The sequence below is a fragment of the Gymnoscopelus braueri genome, assembly GCF_963280865.1.
Source record: "Gymnoscopelus braueri genome assembly, chromosome: 22".
NCBI classification, from domain to species: Eukaryota; Metazoa; Chordata; class Actinopteri; order Myctophiformes; family Myctophidae; genus Gymnoscopelus; species Gymnoscopelus braueri.
This window is the reverse complement of record NC_137624.1, coordinates 9,195,190-9,215,458: the sequence shown is the minus strand read 5'-3', so window position 1 is coordinate 9,215,458 and position 20,269 is coordinate 9,195,190. Positions and strand designations below refer to the sequence as shown.

At 41.2% G+C, this 20,269-nt stretch overlaps 2 protein-coding genes across 2 annotated transcripts; both read right to left on the bottom strand.

Moving 5' to 3' along the window:
• Positions 1-1,967: 1,967 nt before the first annotated feature.
• Positions 1,968-3,402, bottom strand: LOC308078068 (N-lysine methyltransferase SMYD2-like). Its single transcript, XM_080419129.1, has 3 exons — positions 3,234-3,402; positions 2,653-2,761; positions 1,968-2,501 (listed from the first exon to the last, which is right to left on the bottom strand). The coding sequence occupies exons 1-3, from the start codon at positions 3,386-3,388 to the stop codon at positions 2,427-2,429; spliced, it is 339 nt and encodes a 112-aa protein (XP_080275255.1). The 5' UTR covers positions 3,389-3,402; the 3' UTR covers positions 1,968-2,426.
• Positions 3,403-4,173: 771 nt separating this feature from the next.
• Positions 4,174-19,162, bottom strand: LOC308078810 (N-lysine methyltransferase SMYD2-B-like; the record flags this gene model as incomplete). The annotated part of the gene is made up of 11 exons (XM_080420159.1): positions 19,117-19,162; positions 16,585-16,654; positions 16,217-16,424; positions 14,590-14,662; positions 12,049-12,159; positions 10,964-11,024; positions 10,265-10,380; positions 9,478-9,548; positions 6,639-6,870; positions 4,766-4,876; positions 4,174-4,308 (listed from the first exon to the last, which is right to left on the bottom strand). Exons 1-11 carry the CDS (start codon positions 19,123-19,125, stop codon positions 4,174-4,176), a joined length of 1,197 nt encoding a protein of 398 aa, XP_080276285.1. The 5' UTR covers positions 19,126-19,162.
• Positions 19,163-20,269: the final 1,107 nt, after the last annotated feature.

Sequence of the window (20,269 nt, the reverse complement as noted above, 5' to 3'; positions counted from 1 at the left end):
AAAACGGTAAAAAACGTATAATCTCCCCCTGTGTGTTAATCATTACCTGTGATAAGGGTCACAGGTGTAGCAAGCCATGGCTTGTTACACCTGTGACTGTGACCCATATCACTTTACCTGCAGATTACTGTGGCACCCCTCCCTCCCCTCAAGGTGAAAAGGCCCACAACTGGCTCTACTATTGAAGGCCCACAACTGGCCTTCAAGAGTAGTTACAAAATAAAGCATAAAAAGAAAAATGTGCAAAAGAAAAGGCAACTGTTAACCCATTAATACCTGGAACGCATCTATGTCACTTTAGATTTCTTTGGCTATTTTTGAAAAATATTGAAAAAATATTTTCCAGATTTTTTTCAAAAACTTTTGAGATTTAGATTTTTTAAAGAATCGCCTCAGGTCTTAATGGGTTAAATAATTCATAGATACAACAATGTACAAATGAAAAACATCCATTCAACTCAAAACAGTGAACACACCATAAGCTCATTTCTGTAGTCTTTACTGCAGTGACAAGGCAACTACTTGATTTCTATCACACCTTTCATACACCACTGGGAATTCAAATTTTAGCAATTTATTAAACTGTATTATATATTCTCTTTCTTTTTTTTAAAATGCATTTACAAAAGCGCACAGGATGCAGTAAAAATATTACGGTCATTTCCGGGTTGCACGCCCCCCCCCCCAACCCCCCCCCCCCCCATTGACAAAACGGCCCAGGGGGTGGTGGGCCGGTTCGGACCAAAATGCCAGGGCTGAATTTCGGTCTCAGTCCGGCCTTGACGAAGCTTTTAAACATTAAAATGTATCAAAAACCGTCTGAGGAGCACAGCATCACAGGAACACCTCGAGGCCTTTATGCTGATGGCAATTGAAAAATAGACTCTTGTGTCTTTGGACAAGGACTGCATCATCGACCCAAAGCGCACTGATGCGACAGCTGCTCATTCAATAAGGTAGAACATAGCCTACAGTACTTGTTTATTATTCTATTCTATTGTGCTTTGGTCAATTAATTGGGCAGCTGTGCGCTGCTGCTGTGCGTCTTTACGCAGTGCAATGTTGGTGTGTGCGTTACAGTTCTTGTGTTTTTGGCCTCCGTGCCCTGCTCTTTGTCTCAGGGTGAATTTGGTTGTAATAGACTAAAGAGTTTAACTATTCGGTGTGGCCTTATTTGATGATGCTGCAGCTTGATGTGAGTTATGGTGCCTGCAGCCAGTGTTGTCAGGTCGGCTTATTATAAGTTTCCCCCAAGATTTTATTTGAAAATAGCAGATATAATAGCTCACAACGCGTCGCATCGTGATTCGTGACGTGTTGATTTGCTATTTTCAAATAGCCGATGTATACAGTAGGTTTAAAGGGCTCATGTGGCCCATAGTCGCTTCTTTTTGGCTTGTTTTCCTAGACCTGGTTGTTTGTTTCTCTCATAGAACCTGGCTGGTTTTGCGTGTGGAGTGTGAAGCTGTAAATTAAGTGTAACAAATAATCGTATGCATATAGGCAATGTGTAGATGATTTGATAGACAAGAGAGCGCTATGATATTATTAAACTTGGACTGTGATAGATCGCCGTAAAATGGAGCTACTGACGTGACCTATAAATGGAGTAATAGTAAAGTAATAGGTTCCTATGTATATTTGTGATATATGAACATCTACAATGGTTCAATAATAATTAGCATGGCTTATTACAAACAAAAAACATCTACCATTTTAAATTGGTCTAGTAACTAATCAGGAAGCAAAAACAGCAACCATGCAGAGCTAATTAACAATCAGATTAAATAGGCGAGCTAAAATGTTTGACAAGCAATAATCAAAATTCAACTAACACAATTGTATTCTTTGTTTTGTTTTATATATATTTAGAACACACTATTATTACTGTTGCAATGTTATTTAAACAGTAAACCTATATGGCCTAAAATAAAATATAATATATATAATATAATAAGTAGAACAAATAAAGTAAAATCAGGCAAAAAGAAGAATTTAATAACATAACCCTAAACTAACCCTAATCCTAACCCTAAAACCGGATTTTCCCGCGCGGTTTCGGCGCCCGCGCGCTTGGCGCGCGGCCGACCCCCGCTATGGGCAGTTCTTTCCCCCCGATGGAAGCAGAGACACTCCTCCGTCTTTACAAGCTCTTTGTTTGAAAAAAAACTTTGTTTGAAACGTATGTTTGAAAAAAAACTATGAAAATGTGTGCAAATATTTGAATATATATAAATAAATTTTTAACTCAAATCTTTGCTTCCAGGGGTCCCTGAAAAATACTTTGAGAGGGGGGGGAGGACGACAAATACATATCATTTTGGGTGGTCCATTTTACATGTATTGATTTTAGCTTGAAGCCCCCTGTACTTAACGACTTATCTTCTAAGTGTACAAATTGGTTGTAAACTGGGTGTTTTTAGCAGTTACCAATCGTTTTCTTTTAGCTTTTTCTGGTACGGATGATCCTTCCCACAAATCACCTCCATGAGGGGTATTGCCTGTAAACACACACACACACGCACACGCACACACACACACACACACACGATATGTAGCAACTGTATATAGGCTAGTAACTGATGCATTGTATTTGAAAATGCTCATCAACCCACTGTGAGTCTTTCAGACTATAGTGTGCTAAATCATTACCTTCTCGAGATAAACCTTAGCCATGAATGGGTTTTCCACGTTAATGTAGAGTTTAGCCAAAGTTATGTAGTGGTTGCACACGCCCATAGAGTATGGTGGATACAGCTCACTGCACAGGACAAGGAGGATTTACACAGCCATTATATTTATATAACGGTATGACACACTGGGCGATATGGTTATGACTTCAAATTAATATCCTGATTATTTCTAGATTACGATTAATGAACGATTATTAAACAAATAATAATACTGAAAATAGCAGATCTACAAGCGTGTGATCTTGTAGATCGGCTATTTAACTCTCTGTGTACGCCACCATTGTACACTGAAGTATATATAATACAGGGTTAAGTGGTTAATCACACAATCAATTTAGTCGATAATAAAAAATCTAATCAAATCGTTGATTCGTTGATATAAATGTATATGTTTTTTTTACAGCTTCCTGATTATTCAATTAACCTGTAGGCCTAAATATCGATTTTGATATATTTTCGATTAATAGCCCGGCTCTATGACTCGCTCCCTCCTGGTTTTGAGATGTGAGGCAATTCCTGACAGTTGTAGTATAAGGCTACCTGAGAGGCTGTGCTATCTTCTCGCCGTAGCTGATCGCACCTTTCCAATCTCCCATGCGGACACACATATCCATGGCATGGTTCATCATGAGGAGCATGTAAACGTTGGAGTCATCGAGCACGGTTCCCATCATGTCCAGGGACTGTTTATACATATCCAGCAACTCGCTATGGGGTGCAAGAGAGTTAAGGATGCAATGGCACAGGCTGAACCTGAAAAGCTATTGTTAAAGGTACTCAAATCAGACCCTTGTAACGGTGGGATGCTATACTTTGTTGATTCAACAGCTTTTACTTTAACTTTACTTTGAATTTAAATGTATTTAATTACATTTATGTTGGTTTTCAGAGAATATTTTCAGAGCAAAGAGGCTCTTGTCTCAGTAGATCAGTGTGCGTCGTGCGAAAGGGGCTTTTCCACAGGTACAGCATGACTCCGAGCGCTATTTATACGATCAATAGCTAGGCCTGTCACCATTATTACATAATCGTCTAATCACAATTATTTGAGATAATCGCAATTATTTTTGTTATCTATTGTTATTTATGTAATCGTCATAATCGGTTTCCATTTTGAAAAATGTTCACACATTTAAAAAAAAGGCAGAAATAGCAGATCTACAAGCATACAACGTGTCACACGTTGTAAGCTTGTAGATCTGCTATTTCTGCTTTTTTTACATGAATAAAAGTATTAAATATATAAAAATATAAAATTGTATTTGTATATTGTAGTTATTTGTCATATCTGCCCTGTGCAATTTTTGATTATGAAGCCTAAAAGGCTTCATTTGTTACAATGTTCAACGCTAAACACACAATTAAATGGTTAATCACAATGATTTGAGTGACAATTAATCATCAACTTAAATGTGTAATCGTGACAGCCCTATGAATAGCACAAGGAAACGCAGGGCAATGTGGGTGTGAAAACCTCATCTTATGTAAGGATATTTTTGCTCTTGATGGGTGATTCAAACCGTCTGATGATCATCCTAGCGAAGCGGACCATGTTACTGATGACGTCTGGTCCAATGGGATCACTCCGCTCACGCACTTTGAGCTTGGCCTCGTCCTGAGACCAAGGAGAGAAGATGACATGTTAGAGTTGAGGAACATTAGCCGCTTGTGAACTAGGATAATTCTGTTATCAATGATCTATTAATACTGCTGTGCTCTTGTGTGTGATGTTGAGGTGATGATTGTGTGTGTTTGTTTGTTTGTTTGTTTGTTTATTTATTTAAAACATGTTTCAAAATATTCTCAGAAATGTTCTACAAATATTCACAATTTTCTGAAAAATAGGGCTTATGTGATTAATAATAATAATAATAATAATAATGTATTTTTGCACATTTGGGTCCCGTGCAGACACCAAATGTATCTTTTGGGTCTTGAGTTGAAAAGGTTAGGTTTTTGTCTCTGTTTACACTTCTAAATTCCCTCACCGGACACTAAAACTTCTGAACTGAACTGTATATGTCATTCTATTTTGTCAGGTTTTTTTTCAGTCTTTGTTTTTCATGACTTACTTTGGACTTAGTTTGACATTCCTGGCAGTCACAGATGAAGTTGTATTTGTCTCTTAACCGGTCGTTTCTGTCTTCTGTTGGGTATGTAGGGTCTATGTAGCTGATCAGCATCTTTGGAAGGCACAGGAAAACACACAGACATGTGACTAGTACTTCAGGTTTCTCCTCCACATCTAATTCTGGGGTCAAGGAGTTGTTTTTTATCTGGAGTGTCTAAGGGCAAGTACACACTGTAGGACTTTTAAAGTGGTCAGGGAGTCATCTGATCGTTAAGCATTTCACACTACAGGAGTCCATTTCTTGAAATATATCATTGTAGTTTTTACACTATAGTTTGATCGCCGACAATAGCTGCGACGCGTTGTGAGCTTGTAGATCGGCTATTTTCAAATATCCAATGTATTTGTATATAGGTTTAAAGTGCTCATGTGGCCTAGTCGCTTTTGTTGGGCTTGTTTTCATAGACCTGGTTGCTTATTTCTCTCGCAAACTCTGGCAACACTATTCAGACACACGCTGAACACATAAAAAAACACAAGTCTCTCTCTCTCTCTCTGTGTGCAATTCCTCTCAAATAAACAGCCCCCCCTCGAGCACGCTCGCTCACTCTCTCATCCTGTTTTATAATGTTTAACTTAATACAGGACTGGACGGTAATATTGTGGTACTATGCAGGGGTCTGTTTGTTGCGGTCAGCTCCAGCGACCATCCCCTAGTCATGGTGGCTGTAATGTGCTCTCATTGGCTGTAGCAGTACAGGATCTCCTGTACTGTATGATGTCCAGTCGGCGACAGAGCCAAATATAAAACCTGCTAGATATCTAGAAACACTCGGGAACGCATCGCTGAGTGCTATTATCGCGGGTACTGTAGATCCTCTCTTAGAGCCTTTCACACACAGCGAGCAATATGTCGCCGATCAAAGCCAGAGGGTGGTTTTGTCGCCGATCGCCAAAACAGTTCCCCGGCAGCATAATCGGAGAAAATATCCTACAGTGTGTACCACCCTAAAAGACTGATGCCCAGCCCGCACAGGCTTACAAGACACTGACAAAAGATATATCATTATTTTGCTATTTTAAACATTTTTACATCTTTGGAAACTTTCACCTACAGTATGCCCAAAATAGGAATGCCAGGTTTAAAATGGTTAAGACCAGCTGGTTCAAATGGTGATCCCCGACCCCAGTGGTTCTCAACCAGTGGTCCGGGGACCACCAGTGGTACTTGAGGGGGTTCCAGGTGGTCCTCAGCTAAATGATGGAGAGTTGGTAACAATTGGTTTAATTTTACTCTCTCAAGAGATAAACTATTATAACATCTGCATCACTTAATTTACAAGAAGTCTTCACAATTAGAGAATGAAGAATAATTGTTATTTTGATCAATGTTTGCCTGTTATCTCTCCTATGGTACCAACATGCAGCATGGACGGAATTGTGGACAAAATCATATCCAACGATAACAACATATTCTAAGGCTTGGGTCTGAGAGTCTAAATCTCATCAAACGGTGGTCTGTGGCTCAAATGCCGAATAAATAATGGACCTTGATATGAAAAAGGTTGAAAACCACTGCCCTACCCCCTTGTAACACATACTGTGTCCCCCATACACACAAATACATCCCTGTGCAGCTGTCTCTTCTCCTCACCTCATCACCAGGCTTCAGGGCCGGACTGGGACCAAAATTCAGCCCTGGCATTTTGGTCCGGACCGGCCCAGCCCGGCCCAGCCCCCCCCGCGGAGCGTTTCACTGTTTCAGTCCCAGCCCTGCACATGAACTCTGCAGCCGCACTGAGGCCCCTGCTGGAAAGCATCCCAGCCCAAACATTAACGTAACTAATAATTGGGCCGCGCGACCCGGAAATGACCGTAATAATCTGAAAACGGGAGCAAAAATATTTTTCTAAAAAAAAAAAAAAAAAAAAAAGTTTTTGCCCACTGGCCCACTGGCCCAGCGGCCCACCGGGCATTTGCCCGGTACGCCAAATGGCCAGTCCGCCGCTGCCAGGCTTCATATCCTGTACTGCCCGTATTTCTGCTGTCGTTCCCTTGTACGTGACAACGACACTGGATACACAGCTGTGGTTCAGGAGGGAAACACTGAGGGGAGAGGGTAAACAGGAAGAGAAGAGAGAGAGAGAGAGAGAGAGAGAGTTAGTCCATGAGCCAGAGCCCCAATATTGAGCCACGATTGTCAAATGGGTGGGAAAACCTAAGTTTGATTTTTTGACTAGCTGTATACATCTCTAGTTCACAGTTTGGCATGATAACCATTGCAGACTAGTAGCTTAGTGCAGTTATCATGCGTTGAATACTGTATGTGGACCCCTATATTGTCACATGCAAATTGTTACAACAAATATAATATAATAATGAAGAACTTTCAATGGTGTTATATGAACCCACTTCTCTGCACAATTCAAGTATGGGGAATTGATTGGAATGGTGATTTTACTTTTACAAAACGTCCATATATGCTTAAATGGCCTTTTAATGCAAGATTTCATACAAAAATCACACCCTGTGTGAAGGAAGCGGTGCCTTTGATGAGCTAATACATAGGTTTCCGCGCGACGTCATCACAGAGCAGAATGCGCAATCTGCGCATGCCCAGGGTAGAACGAACCCGGAAGTGCCCTTCACTCTGTTGTTGTGTTCGGGAGTTAGATAGGCATAATGCTGCTATTATAGGCATAATAGGCATAATGCTGCTATTGTATACAAATAAAAGACGAACAGATCCAACTTCCGACAAATCATTTTTATTGAGTAAACAAGATATTACAAACTGCATAATTTAATCTACTTTATTAAACCCGGTGAAGACCATTTCTTTTATGAATGTAGATTTGACCAGAGCTGCTGCGGGTAATAGCGCCCTCTATAGGCTCACCCCTCCACTGCGCGCGCATATCCTCTCATGTTTACAAACAGGAAACAATATATGAACTAGAGAAACAATGTTAAATCCCTGTAAATTCATTTCAAGGCTACTGAACAGCACCACTGGAAGCAAATCACACCCAGGTGTTAAAGGGCAAGACCACTTTGGTAGAGGTTTGGGTTGTGTAGTTACCTTGCCATGATGTAACTCCAAGGTGGGCAAGACATCAAAAATAATTGCTCCATTGATTAGAAATTGATCATTCAAAATATGCTCCTCATTGACTTACATTGTACGGTAAAACAGCTCTCAAAGTCACTCTTTTAGCACATAAACGAACGCAAACAAAGTTGATTCAGACATTATAGAACATCAACAAACCCAGTACTGTTTTTTTTATTTATAAAAAGGTCAACTTCCTGTTGATTTTGCCATTTTTAATACGTAGAATTTCGGGTCTAATTTGGGTCTAATTCGGTCTAATTCGGGTCTAATTCGGTTCTATTTGACCAATATAAATCAACTTTTCTTTTTTTTTGCTGTAAAAATATTTGTATCAGCGCAGGCGGGGCCCCCCCCTGCTGGTGGCCCCCCCGCACCGCAGCACTTGCGACCCCTCCGTTACGCCACTGGGCCAAATGCATTCCAAGGTGAGTGGTAAAAAGTTTGTCATAGCTGACATAGCTGACAGGGTGGGTACCCAAAAGCAGACACAGAGACAGGGAAGTGGTGGCAAACAATTGTTGTCTTTAACTAATATTTTTGTGGTGTGGCTGCTGTTGTAGTGTGAGGCCTGGTGGAGGCAGGGTACTGCTGTGACTGCCTTGACTCTTAATTGACATTGATTGACACCTGGCATAGGCAACCCCTCAGCTCATCATAGAGATCTTGCACCTGTGTGTGATTCATGGTGGGGAGTGTGGGGAGTTCTGTGTGTGTCTGTGTATGTCTGTGCGTGTGCGTGTGCATGTGCATGTGTGTGTGCGCACGTGCACGTGTGCAGGTCTGGCTTGCACGTTTGCTTGCGTGTGTGTGTGTGCACGGTGCACGCACGTGCACGTGTGCAGTCCTGGCTTGCTCGTGTGCAGTGCACGTGTGCAGTGCACGTGTGCAGTGCTTCGCAAGTCTGCATGTAACGTGTGTGTGTGTGTGTGTGTGTGTGTGTGTGTGCACATGTGCGTGCGCACGTATGCATTCCTGGCTTGCACGTGTTCAGTGCTGGCACGTGTGTGTGTGTGTGTGTGTGTGTGTGTGTGTGTGTGTGTGTGTGTGTGTGTGTGTGTGTGTGTGTGTGTGTGTGTGTGTGTGTGTGTGTGTGTGTGTGTGTGTGTGTGTGTGTGTGTGTGTGTGTGTGTGGAAGTGGCGCATGTGTTGCAATGGTGCGCCTCGCAGGTCCGCATGTTACGTGTGTATGTGTGTGTGTGTGTGTGTGTGCGTGCGCGCACGTGTGCAGTGCTGGCTTGTGTGTGTGTGCATGTCTTTAAGTGGCACATGTGTTGCAACGGTGCGCCTCGCAGGACCGCATGTTACGTGTGTGTGTGTGTGTGTGTGTGTGTGTGTGTGTGTGTGTGTGTGTGTGTGTGTGTGTGTGTGTGTGTGTGTGTGTGTGTGTGTGTGGCAGTCTGGCATTTTGTGACAACCACACATTATTGCAGTACTGTAGCTTTTTTTAATGGTTTACTGACATGATAAGTACGGTTTAAGTGGTTACATTGATGAGGGTTTAACTCTGTATGTGTGCGTGTGTGTGCCTGCGTGTGCGAATGTGCGTGCGTGTGCGAGCGTGTGCGAGCGTGCGTGTGTGTGTGTGTGGGTGTTCTTACTCAGCGTAGAAAACACCACCGATATTAGGATCCAAATCCTCACCATGCAAAGTGAAGCCATTACAGTGAACCTGTTGCACAGAGAGAGAAATCATTACTAATCCTGCTAATGTATTCACACCTGCTGGATAACAATTTGGTCGTTATTTTCTTATTTTTAATGATCTGCAGTGAGTTAGGTGAGAAATGGTTGGCAGATTGTTAGCGTTGCAGAATCCATGAGTGCTGGACAGGTGAGAAAGTGGTCAGTGTGTACTAATGCTATTCTGTATCAAAGTAGCAGACAGTAAAAGGGGGGGGGGGGTAGAGTATATTGTTACTGTCTGGCAGAAACCTTGTATCTCCATATTTATTTTTTTCTTTGTAGCTCACAGTGATGTGCATTGTGATGTGAGCTTGTAGATCAGCTATTGATTTTAGATAGTTATTTACCTATAATGGCATGCCCAACATTGGGATGCCAGGTTGAAAGTGGTAAAGTCTGTCCATGGGTTTTATAAACTTTGAACCAATGGACAGTATTAAGAAGAGCTTGTGACTAAAGTATGACTACATTACATTGCACCCACTGGAACACAGGTTATTCCCCCCCCCCCCCCATTTCCTGTAAAGTAACAGTTTTGGACTTACAAGGTTTCCGCTGGACAACAACAACTGTGTCTCTGTGTGTGTGTGTGTGTGTGTGTGTGTGTGTGTGTGTGTGTGTGTGTGTGTGTGTGTGTGTGTGTGTGTGTGTGTGTGTGTGTGTGTGTGTGTGTGTGTGTGTGTGTGTGTGTGTGCACACTACCAGTGAGAAGAGTGAAAGCATGTCATGTTTATTAGGTAGGTCCAGGTGTTTGGAATAGAAGCGACCCAGGTTGGCAATTTCAGCCTCGTAAACCGATTTCCTCTTGTTGTCCACATCTGGTTTGTAAAATACACAGTAAAATACACAGTGTTAATGAACTGAAAGTGTAAAAATGTACTCATGTGCAAAGAATATAAATACAGAATAGAATAGAGCTCGTCCTGCTGCCTCCTGCATGATGTGCAATTTACAAACAGGTGGTATGCAGGACCATTGAGTGATTTCCAACGAGTGCTTCCAAACTCCAACACTCCATGCTGATCAATGTTTTGCCACTCTAGAAGAGGGGGGGGGGGGGTGGGGCGTGACCCGGTGGAAAAGTGGTGCACATGCGTACTCTCTATAAGACGTAAAAGCAATGGTGGTTTTCACTGTCTGGCACTGAATGATCACAGCAGCCTTGGAAAACAGCGAAAAGATTGCCCACTCCCCCCCTTTAAGCGGTAAAATCCTTCTTTTTTCTGTTAATTCAACTCTTGAGAGTGTATAAATGGAACCGAATGGACCAGTAAGGGTCCATTTGGCTACATATTTCCTCTCTCTTAGTTACAAATTAATTATATTAAATCAACACAGATTGTATGGAGAATGTACCCATGTGTGCGCATGTTTGTGTGTTTCTGTTGAGTTATCCCTTACCTGAATGCAATTCTCCCATCAGTATAAGCTTCTCAGATGCAGATCTTTCTTTCTGTTTTTTCTGTAGAAAGAAGCATTTGCAAGAAATTAAGCATCGGCAAAAATTCTACACTTCTTAATATCTTTATTAAAAAACACAATCCACAAAGTTTATTTCTATACAGCAGTTAGTACAAATCAATTCAATAATTACAGATAGATCATAAGGTACCTGTACTTATACCAATCACATATCATATCATGTTCTTTAGTGATAATATTAAGAAGAATTGTCAAATAACTGATTTCAAAATGCTACTGTTGGTTTATAAAGCACTGAATGGTTTAAGGCCAAAATACATTTATGATCTTGTGCTATCATGAACCATCCAGACCTCAGGTCATCTGAGACAGGTCTGCTTTCTGTCCCCAGAATCATAACTTAAAGGCATAGTATGTAACATTGCCCCGTGTTTACATAACAAAACAATAAGTATATATTTTTTACCAATAATTACCCTCTATAACAGCAGTTTTCACTGTTTGTTTTGGTAGACAGGGATGTGTGTGTGCTACCAAAACAAACAATGAAAAGACCACAATACATCCAGAGGTAAGTTTGTCTCCATGTTGATTCCAAGGACGTGGCATATTAGCATATTCATGAGGGGTTGTTCTTACAGGAAATATTGTACCTATATTTCCTGTATGATGTGAGTTTTTGGGTGTTAATTAAATATGTTTATTGCAATTTTTGTATTTGATGGATTGCACTGGAGGAAGCTATTATGTATCTGCATAGTACCAACTGTTGATATTGAATGCTTCTGTGAAAAATCCAATAAACAAAGTTTAAAATATATATCTATATATATACAATTATATATCTTTACATTTTATTTTAGAATTTCCATTTCCGATAAGCAGCAAGCTATATGCTTCAATTATTTTTGATTCATACTCGGACAAATTTGTGCGAAGACAAAACGGAAGCGGGGGAGTGTCTGGCAACAGTCTGGCTCGCGAAACTACACTAGACCCAACAACTCTTATTTCAAAATTAGGAATAACGTTGGAAAAATGATCAAGAAAGACCCCCCACTCACCTTTGTGGCAAGGATCCTGGCCACCAGGCGGACTATCTCTGCTGGACACCATTTCGGACCATACTCAACCATTGCTGAGCACTCCAGCTTGTGCATATTCCAGTCCCCTTTCTGACACACACACACACACACACACACACACACACACACACACACACACACACACACACACACACACACACACACACACACACACACACACACACACACACACACACACACACACACACACACACACACACACACACACACACACTAATTTAGCAAGTTTGCAACATGATGCTTGAGACATAAACTGACCCTTTTCACAGCAGCCATTTTGAGGTACTGTAAAAACAGCTGAAGCCGGTTATTATAACATTAGTTGTAGATGTCTTCCATTTATGTATATCTGTGTAAAGACAAGCATGTTGCCTGGCACACAGTAACACCAAAACTAAACTCTCCCACAAATACTGCTTAACAGTTGGTCTATAGGGCGTCTAAGCTATGCTATGTACCAGTAATGCCACTCAACACAATGCTAAGCTCTCAGTATACACTAGTCCTGTCCTTGACTGACCTGTGTCCTTCCTTACCCTCTTCTCATATCTTCATGTCACACAAAGCTATTATTGTCTCCGCCAGGCCGAAAGGCATGGCGAGAGAGTATGTTTTGCCCCCTGTCCGTCCGTCCATGTGTCCGTCCGTCCGTCCGTCCGTCCGTCCGTCCGTCCGTCCGTCCGTCCGTCCGTCCGTCCGTCCGTCCGTGTGTCCGTCCGTCATTCTGTCTGTGGACGGCTAATCTCCGGCACCGTTGGCTTGCTCGCAGTGAAACTGTGCACACACACTCCCTGGATGCCACAGCAGAACCTCTGCCCCAAATTTTCCACATGGGCCTTTTTTAGCGCCACCAGGAGGCCGATTTGTGTAAAACATATTGTTTGACAGTACTCCTACAGATTTTGTCAAAAAATCCCGCAAATCGGTACACAGTATCTCTATAGTCATTAAACAAAAAGGGTCTTTCAGATTTTTCATATTCCATCCTGATTGGCTAAAAATGGCTTCCAAAGTTTGTAGGAGTGCTCCGTTTTGAACAAAATGCCTCAAATCATAAACACAGCATGCAATTTCCTTGACATTTTGCACGCATATTTCCACTATGCCGAGGAAGAAATGCCACTTGAAAATGTTCAAATCAGCCTGATGGTGGCGCTATAACAGGCCGATTCGTGTTTTTACCTATAACTGCACCGCTCTGTGTAAAACTTTGTAAGCGCACTCCCTAGAGGTCAAGGAAAAACCTTTGCCCTGCATTTTTCACATCTGCCTTTTATAGTGCCACCAGGAGGCCGACTTGTATAAAACAATTTTTTTTATATTACTCCTTCCTTTTATCCAAATTTCACGCAAATCGGTACACATGATCTCTATAGTCATGTGATCAAGACGGATGTGTTTGATTTTTCATATTCCATCCTGATTGACTAAGATTGACATCTAAAGTTTGCAGTAGTGGCTTGTTTTGAACAAAATACAGCAAATCATGAACGCAGCGTCCGATTGCGGTCAAACTGCACGCAACTTCACACAATGTTGAGGAGCAAATGTCACCCTTTTCACATTGGCCTATTATAGCGCCACCAGGAGGCCACAATAACCTACCTGACCTGGCGGAGACCTGTGCTCCGAGGAGCACTTTTTCTAGTTTTTAATTAACCCACTCAAGCTCTTCTCCACCTGAATCAGATCTTTGCATGTCTACTGTGGTCATGGCCACTTAGGGCTTAGCCTAAGTGGTTAAATAAAATAACATTCAGTTCATGTGTGTATATGGACTCTTTTCCTTGTTAATTGTATGATTCAAATGAAAATTTCTTTTCATAATTGAAGTTTACTTAATTTAAACCTATCTTATCAAACAGTTATTTGTTTATTTACATTTATTTATTAGCTTATAAGTTAAATGTTCTCAAATATAAACTTTTTTTATTAACGTTTTTCAAAATGATTCGAAAAATTTAATATACGTTATCGGTGGTCTGGGACGCTCGGAAATTTAGATCAGCATCGGACCCAAAAATCTGGGTTTTGTTTCAAATTGATCCACAGTGAAACCAAAGGTGAACTTCCATGTGTGATCAATCACATTCCATTCTATGTTTCTGTTTTACACTCAATCAAAAGTGTTCTGTATCAGATATGAAAAAAAGCCATACAAGGAAACAAGTCCCCAGGACCTTTTTGTGTTATCCTTTTAGCCTTCTTCAGTTCTTATTGTGCCACTGTCTTACTGTACCATGCGCTGGTTACATTTCTGACTAGTAATAAAGTATTCAATCAATCAATCAAAAAAGTAGCCTAACTAAGAACAAATTAACAATCAGATGGTAGAGAGAAAATTAGCTTTTGGCTAACTCTTGCTCATTTACGTCGACGTGAAATCTGACATGTTGATTAATGTGCACTGTCCCTGGTAAATTAATAAATACATAAAAGCTTCAATTTCCTGTAGTCATTAACCCCTTTCTTCCTCATCCTCATCCACTTGTTTCCTACCTGGCAGTTTTTATTGCAATAGAAGGCTTTCTTGCACTTTCCACATTTCTTCAAGTCTTCTTCTTCAGGTTTCCTATGAATGAACAAACATTAGGTTTTAATGAGCAGCATGTTACAACATATGTGTTTACATCCTCTTGGATGGATATATTGATTGTTTACACACACACAGGCAGTGGCGGAGCGTCCGGGTAGGCTAGGTAGGCGGCCGCCTACGGGCCCATGACCCCAGGGGCCTGGGCCGTCAGATCACATGGAGCTTTATTTTATTAGTAGGGCCGGGACTTTATCGCGTTAATTTCACCTATTTTTGCACCGCGGAACGTTTCTCACTGGACGAGTTTCAGACGGACCGATCATACCATCGCACCAACCGACGTTGCAGCCAGCACAGTGCATGAAAACATGATGCCTGCTTGATAATGTTGGCTGGGCAGATCAGAATCTGTAATGGATGCCCCCCCCCCCACACGGTGCGGTGCGGGTGACATGCGTGCGATTTTTATTACTAATTAATTAAACTACTATAAAACATCAGTAACAACAACACACTCTACCAGCCTCCAGTGGTGGAAAATAGCAGATCTACAAGCTCACAATGCCTTGCGCTTGTAGATCTGCTATTTTCACATGGTTACATCTGGTATGTTTTATAATAATAATCGAAAATAAATCTACAAAGTAACTAGTAACTAAAGTTTTCAAATAATTGTAGTGGAGTAAATCATATTTACTCCACTAACAATATTTGCCTCTGAGATATAGTGGAGTTACTGGAGTAGAAGTAAAAGTATTTTTGGAATACTGGAAATTGGAAATACTCGAGAGTCAAGTGCAAATACCTAAAAAGTACAGTTCTTGAGTACATGTACTTAAAGACGTATGCCAAAATCAATTTGAAAAAATTACTTTTCACTGTTCTCAGGTCAAATATTGATATGCGATTAAAATGCGATTAATTGCGATTCATTAATTACAAAGCCTCTAATTAATTAGATTTTTTTTTTTATCGAGTCCCAGCCCTATTTATTAGAATTAGACGCACTTTGCGAGCTCCGCCTCACCCTAAAACCTCACGCCTTACCCGTGCTCCGCCTAACCCTAAAACCGAAAATAAAGTAACAAAATCCGCCCAAAAACCGCAACCCCACCTAGGGTCTGGGGACTGATGACTCGGAGGAGAGAACACGCCCCCAGCGCCCAAGGCGTCCCCGGCAGGAATCGAACCCGGGACCTTCGAACTGTGAGGCGACAGTGCTACCGACTGTGCCAAAGACATCGCCTGATTGTCAAGGTCGGAGCGCTAGAATATCAACCGGACCTCTAGTAGTCTATATTAAGAATCACTCACAAATGAACTGGCTTAACAGTGAAGCAGTGGGTGTGGTCTGTGTTGAATGCTATTCGTATTTGTTGAACATGTGCTATCTCAGCTGTCAGGAACTGAATCAAATGATACAGACAATAAACTGTAGGGTAGTAGTGGTGTAACTATTGATGTTCCCATTACACATGTGTAAAGACTGCACTAATCATTCGGATGTGTAGCCTACAACATAGGCCTGTTAATGCACACAGAAAGGAAATAACAAGTTAGAATATGCATGCATGCCACATAAATACATACTTAGCTAAGCAGAAATCGCAGCAGTTTCCCCTCATTTCAACCGAGAGGACGTAAGAGTACGCCGGGGAGGAGAAGATAAGTTCTCCAACTTTGAATGGTTTGGTCACCCGAAGACCTCGTCCTTTAGTAGGACTGTCGAACATCTCGATTCCCTCGATTTGTTCCTGCATTGTTGCTTCCATGGTCTTCCGAGTGCCGGTCGAAGCAGCTTTATTCCACAAGGAAAGCAAAGATAGATATAGTAATTAATGAAGATATTAAAACATATTTCATCAGCATCATCTTATTATAATGTACAGTCATACAGTTTATTCTAGTCTATTGTAGGCTACACTGTAAGACTATCAAACATGTGTTTAATTCCTCACCTGTCATGAATCCTGATGTCTGTCCAAGGTCCTTGTTTGTAGACACTGAGTTGATGACTTCGTAGTTGATCTGTATCACAAAGTGTCAGATACAAGATACCTGATTAATACAATGGTTTCTATTTCCTGGAAAGAGTTAAGCTGGGAGGAGAGACAGAGAGAGACCAAAATCCTTAGCCTACGCACATTCAGAACAACCAACCATGTCTCTATGATACACCAGCATTAGAAAGGACATGAGAACATGAAAACAAGCCAAATAAGAGCGCTCCACAGAATTGACCTTTTTTTCATACCTATTTAGAGGTTCTTAAAGTGGGGTCCAGGGACCGCTAGGGGTCCTTGAGGGGGTTCCAGGGCGTACCCAGCTAAATGTGTTAATATAGCAGCAAAACAACCTCTTTGAAAATAGCAGATCTACAAGCTCACAACGCGCCACAATGCGATGAGCGATGTTTTTATTTTTCCATTATTTTATTTTTTTCAATTCCTTGTAAGTCCACTCACATCGGAATGCAAATGTCATCCTGCACGTAATACTTCCTCCTATTTTATGCAGCCTATGGATGTCGTTTTATGTCCACCTTGGAGCCTGTAGGCTACGTCAAAGGTTCTCAAACTTAAAAAAAAAATTATTTGACAATTTGGCCAATGTTTGACAAGTTTTTATAGAATAGTTTGTTGATACCTTTGATGCAGTAATGGTCTTTTTTTTTCTTTCTTCTTCTTCTTTTTCTTATTAAAAGGGTCTTAAAAGTCCTTACATTGTCACATTACTGTCATCTGGGGACCCCCCAAAATTCATGTGGGGACTGTCGTGTATTTGGGCAGTAAACTGGGGGTCCTGGCCCACAGATTGAGAGCCACTGGCCTACGTTACACACACCAGCTCACAATGATTGTGCAATCAATCACACTGCTACAGTTATGGCTCAGAGAACAATCGCACAAATGCAAAGTAAGCAAAATAGATGTTCGGTCATTCCAGCCCTCAAGTAACACGACAAATCTGGTTTGTTTCCTATATTTATTTCTTGAAATGTAGTTTGTCTTTCAAAGATCAAGGCAGAGTCAGTCAAACGCCATGTGTCCAGGTCTGCAAACTCTGCAGTCTGACTGATGTCTGACTGAGTCTAATGATCATTAAAATGTGAATGCAGATGTTTCTTAAATATACAGTATATGTACTGTTGTTGGAAATATTATATTTTTACGTGGTGTGATAATTAATGTTAATATGGCACACTGACTATCAAGAAAATAAAAATGGCACTTCATGTCCAAAAGGTTGCCAGACCCCTGAACTAGATAATGGTGAATATGCTACCAGTGTTTTACCAAATCGGGTTTAAATCAAGTTAAACAGTCTAATTTTAGTCATTACAGAAACAAATGATTTATTGTTGCGTCCAATTATACAAGTGTGAGAGTTTAATGCTTGGGTATAGTCTCCTCTACATTGGATTGAAGCCTTTTTATATACTAACCCTAACCCTAGCTTGGGGAACTGTAATGGAGCGCCTGACTGTTGAGGCCCCAGGCTGTCACCTACCTTGCCTAATAGGCAAGTCCACCTCTGCACTGTTCTATTCTGTATTCAGCAGAGTGGGTGGAGACCAGTGGTGTGCTTGCAGATCGGCTATTTTAGGCTAATGGAGATCGGCTAATGTTCCCCTGAGAAACGGTATGCTGCCCCACTGTCGTTACTCTGAGGATCCCCTAGGGGTCCCGGCCGGACCCCCTGTTGAAGACCCCTGCTTTAAGTTCTAACTCCAATTGTTTCTGCTACTGTCCCCCATCTAGCCCTGCTCCAGACTCAGAGCGTTAGTGAGTTCTCTCTAACGCCCTGCCAGCCACTCGGCTCTGCTTATAGACAAAGAATTCCACTGCCCTGCGAGGTCTCCAACTGTAGTAAAAGTTTCAGTTTTACTTACCGAAACAAAGGCTGTTTTGTGTTGTTAAAAGTCTATTCTCCAGGGTGGGAAGCCTCTCAGGACCCCACCTTCTCTGTATAATACACTTTTTGGGCAGACAATTAAATAATGTACAGTGGAGTAAATTATTGTATTTACTCCACTGCGCCCTGCCGCCCTCTACAGATCTGGACAATATAAATGACCATTGACCAGATCTGTAGGGGGCGCAGTGGAGTAAATAAAATCATTTCCATCTAGCGGACATAAAATGTTTTAATGTAACTCTCACTAAGGCTCTGGACCAGGCAGGGCTATTATCCTTTAGTGTGAAACAGTACCTCGCGGTATTGATTGATTTATTAACAGTTTACAACAAAAAAAAAAGCACAGATATGTGCTTTTTTTTTTTTTTTTGCAAACTGTTAATAAAGTATTCAATCAATCAATCAATCAATCAAAAACCCTCCATCCCATATAACCACACCCCAGAGATTAAAGTTACTTTTCTTAGGTCACTTTTTATTCTATTCCTATCAAATTCAGCCCTTTACGTTGAACTTGATGACAAAGATATCATGAATAACAATTATCCAATCAAATAATTGGGCTACATTACCTCAGTCATGGTTTTATGAGAGAACAGTCAGGTTGCAGTCACATCAGATCGCTCTCTGTTATTGATCACTGTTACAGACGTATCTGTTGTTTTAAAGGTCTACTGATTTTTTGTTGTTGTCCGGGGCAAATCCCAACTCAGTATCCTTTCACCATTTCCTCAATGCGAAACTCAGACATCAAGAAACGAAACTTAACACATTGGTACGCAAGGCAATGATTACATTTTAACTAGCCATGGTTCACGTGACGCTTGTATACAAGCGTCATGGTGCCGAGTCCCCCTGGTCTAAAGTTGTGTTCGATTTTTTCACATTGCCATCTCTCACATAAACATAAACGTTCAGATTTCAAATATAAAGTGCTTACCACCGAACCACGGATGTTACAAGGCGACGCGAACCGCGATAAGTACTCGTATCTCCTGTATTGTTCAATAAAAAGCATTTTAATCCCATCGCCGGCCATTTTCTTTTTTCTTTTTGTAATGTATCAGAGTGCAATACACCTCCCAACCATTAGTGTCGCATGGTTGGAAGCATCAGAGAAAATTTGGAGAAAATGGCCGGCGATCGGACAAAAATGCTTTTTATTGAACAATACGGGAGATACGGGTACTTAGCGCGGTTCGCGTCGCCTTGTAACATCCGTGGCTCGGTGGTAAGCACTTTATATTTGAAATCTGAACGTTTATGTTTATGTGAGAGATGGCAATGTGAAAAAATCGAACACAACTTTAGACCAGGGGGACTCGGCACCATGACTGACTGTCATGGTATGACAGTCATGTTTCAGGGCTACATTTTTAACTATATACCTTCAACCCCCTACAGTAACAGAAGGGATGTTCATGTACAATTCACCAGTGAACTAGAAAGGAGAACTAAAGTCTATTGACTTTGCTTTATTGGCTGTTAGCCGGTAAATCATATCAACACTGTATAATAAATGACACTCCTACACAGAAAGTTTCTGTGTATCTAAGGCTAAAGGATACCTTTATAGCTTCCTTATCGTTTCCTTTAGAGCTGTGTTCGTTGTCATTTCAATAGACACTGTGACACATGTGAATAGACTGTGCTGCACACACACAGAGCTTTTTTCCCAATTAATTTTCGATTCTTATTTATAAAAGAGACAAAAAATATGGAGGG

Excerpts from the sequence above, each read along its gene's own strand:
- LOC308078068 (XM_080419129.1), bottom strand. The coding sequence starts at position 3,388 with ATGTATAAACAGTCCCTGGACATGATGGGAACCGTGCTCGATGACTCC. Across the intron at positions 2,762-3,233 it reads AAGATAGCACAGCCTCTCAG|TGAGCTGTATCCACCATACT; the intron begins GTAGCCTTATAC and ends TGTCCTGTGCAG. Across the intron at positions 2,502-2,652 it reads CTAAGGTTTATCTCGAGAAG|GCAATACCCCTCATGGAGGT; the intron begins GTAATGATTTAG and ends GTGTGTTTACAG.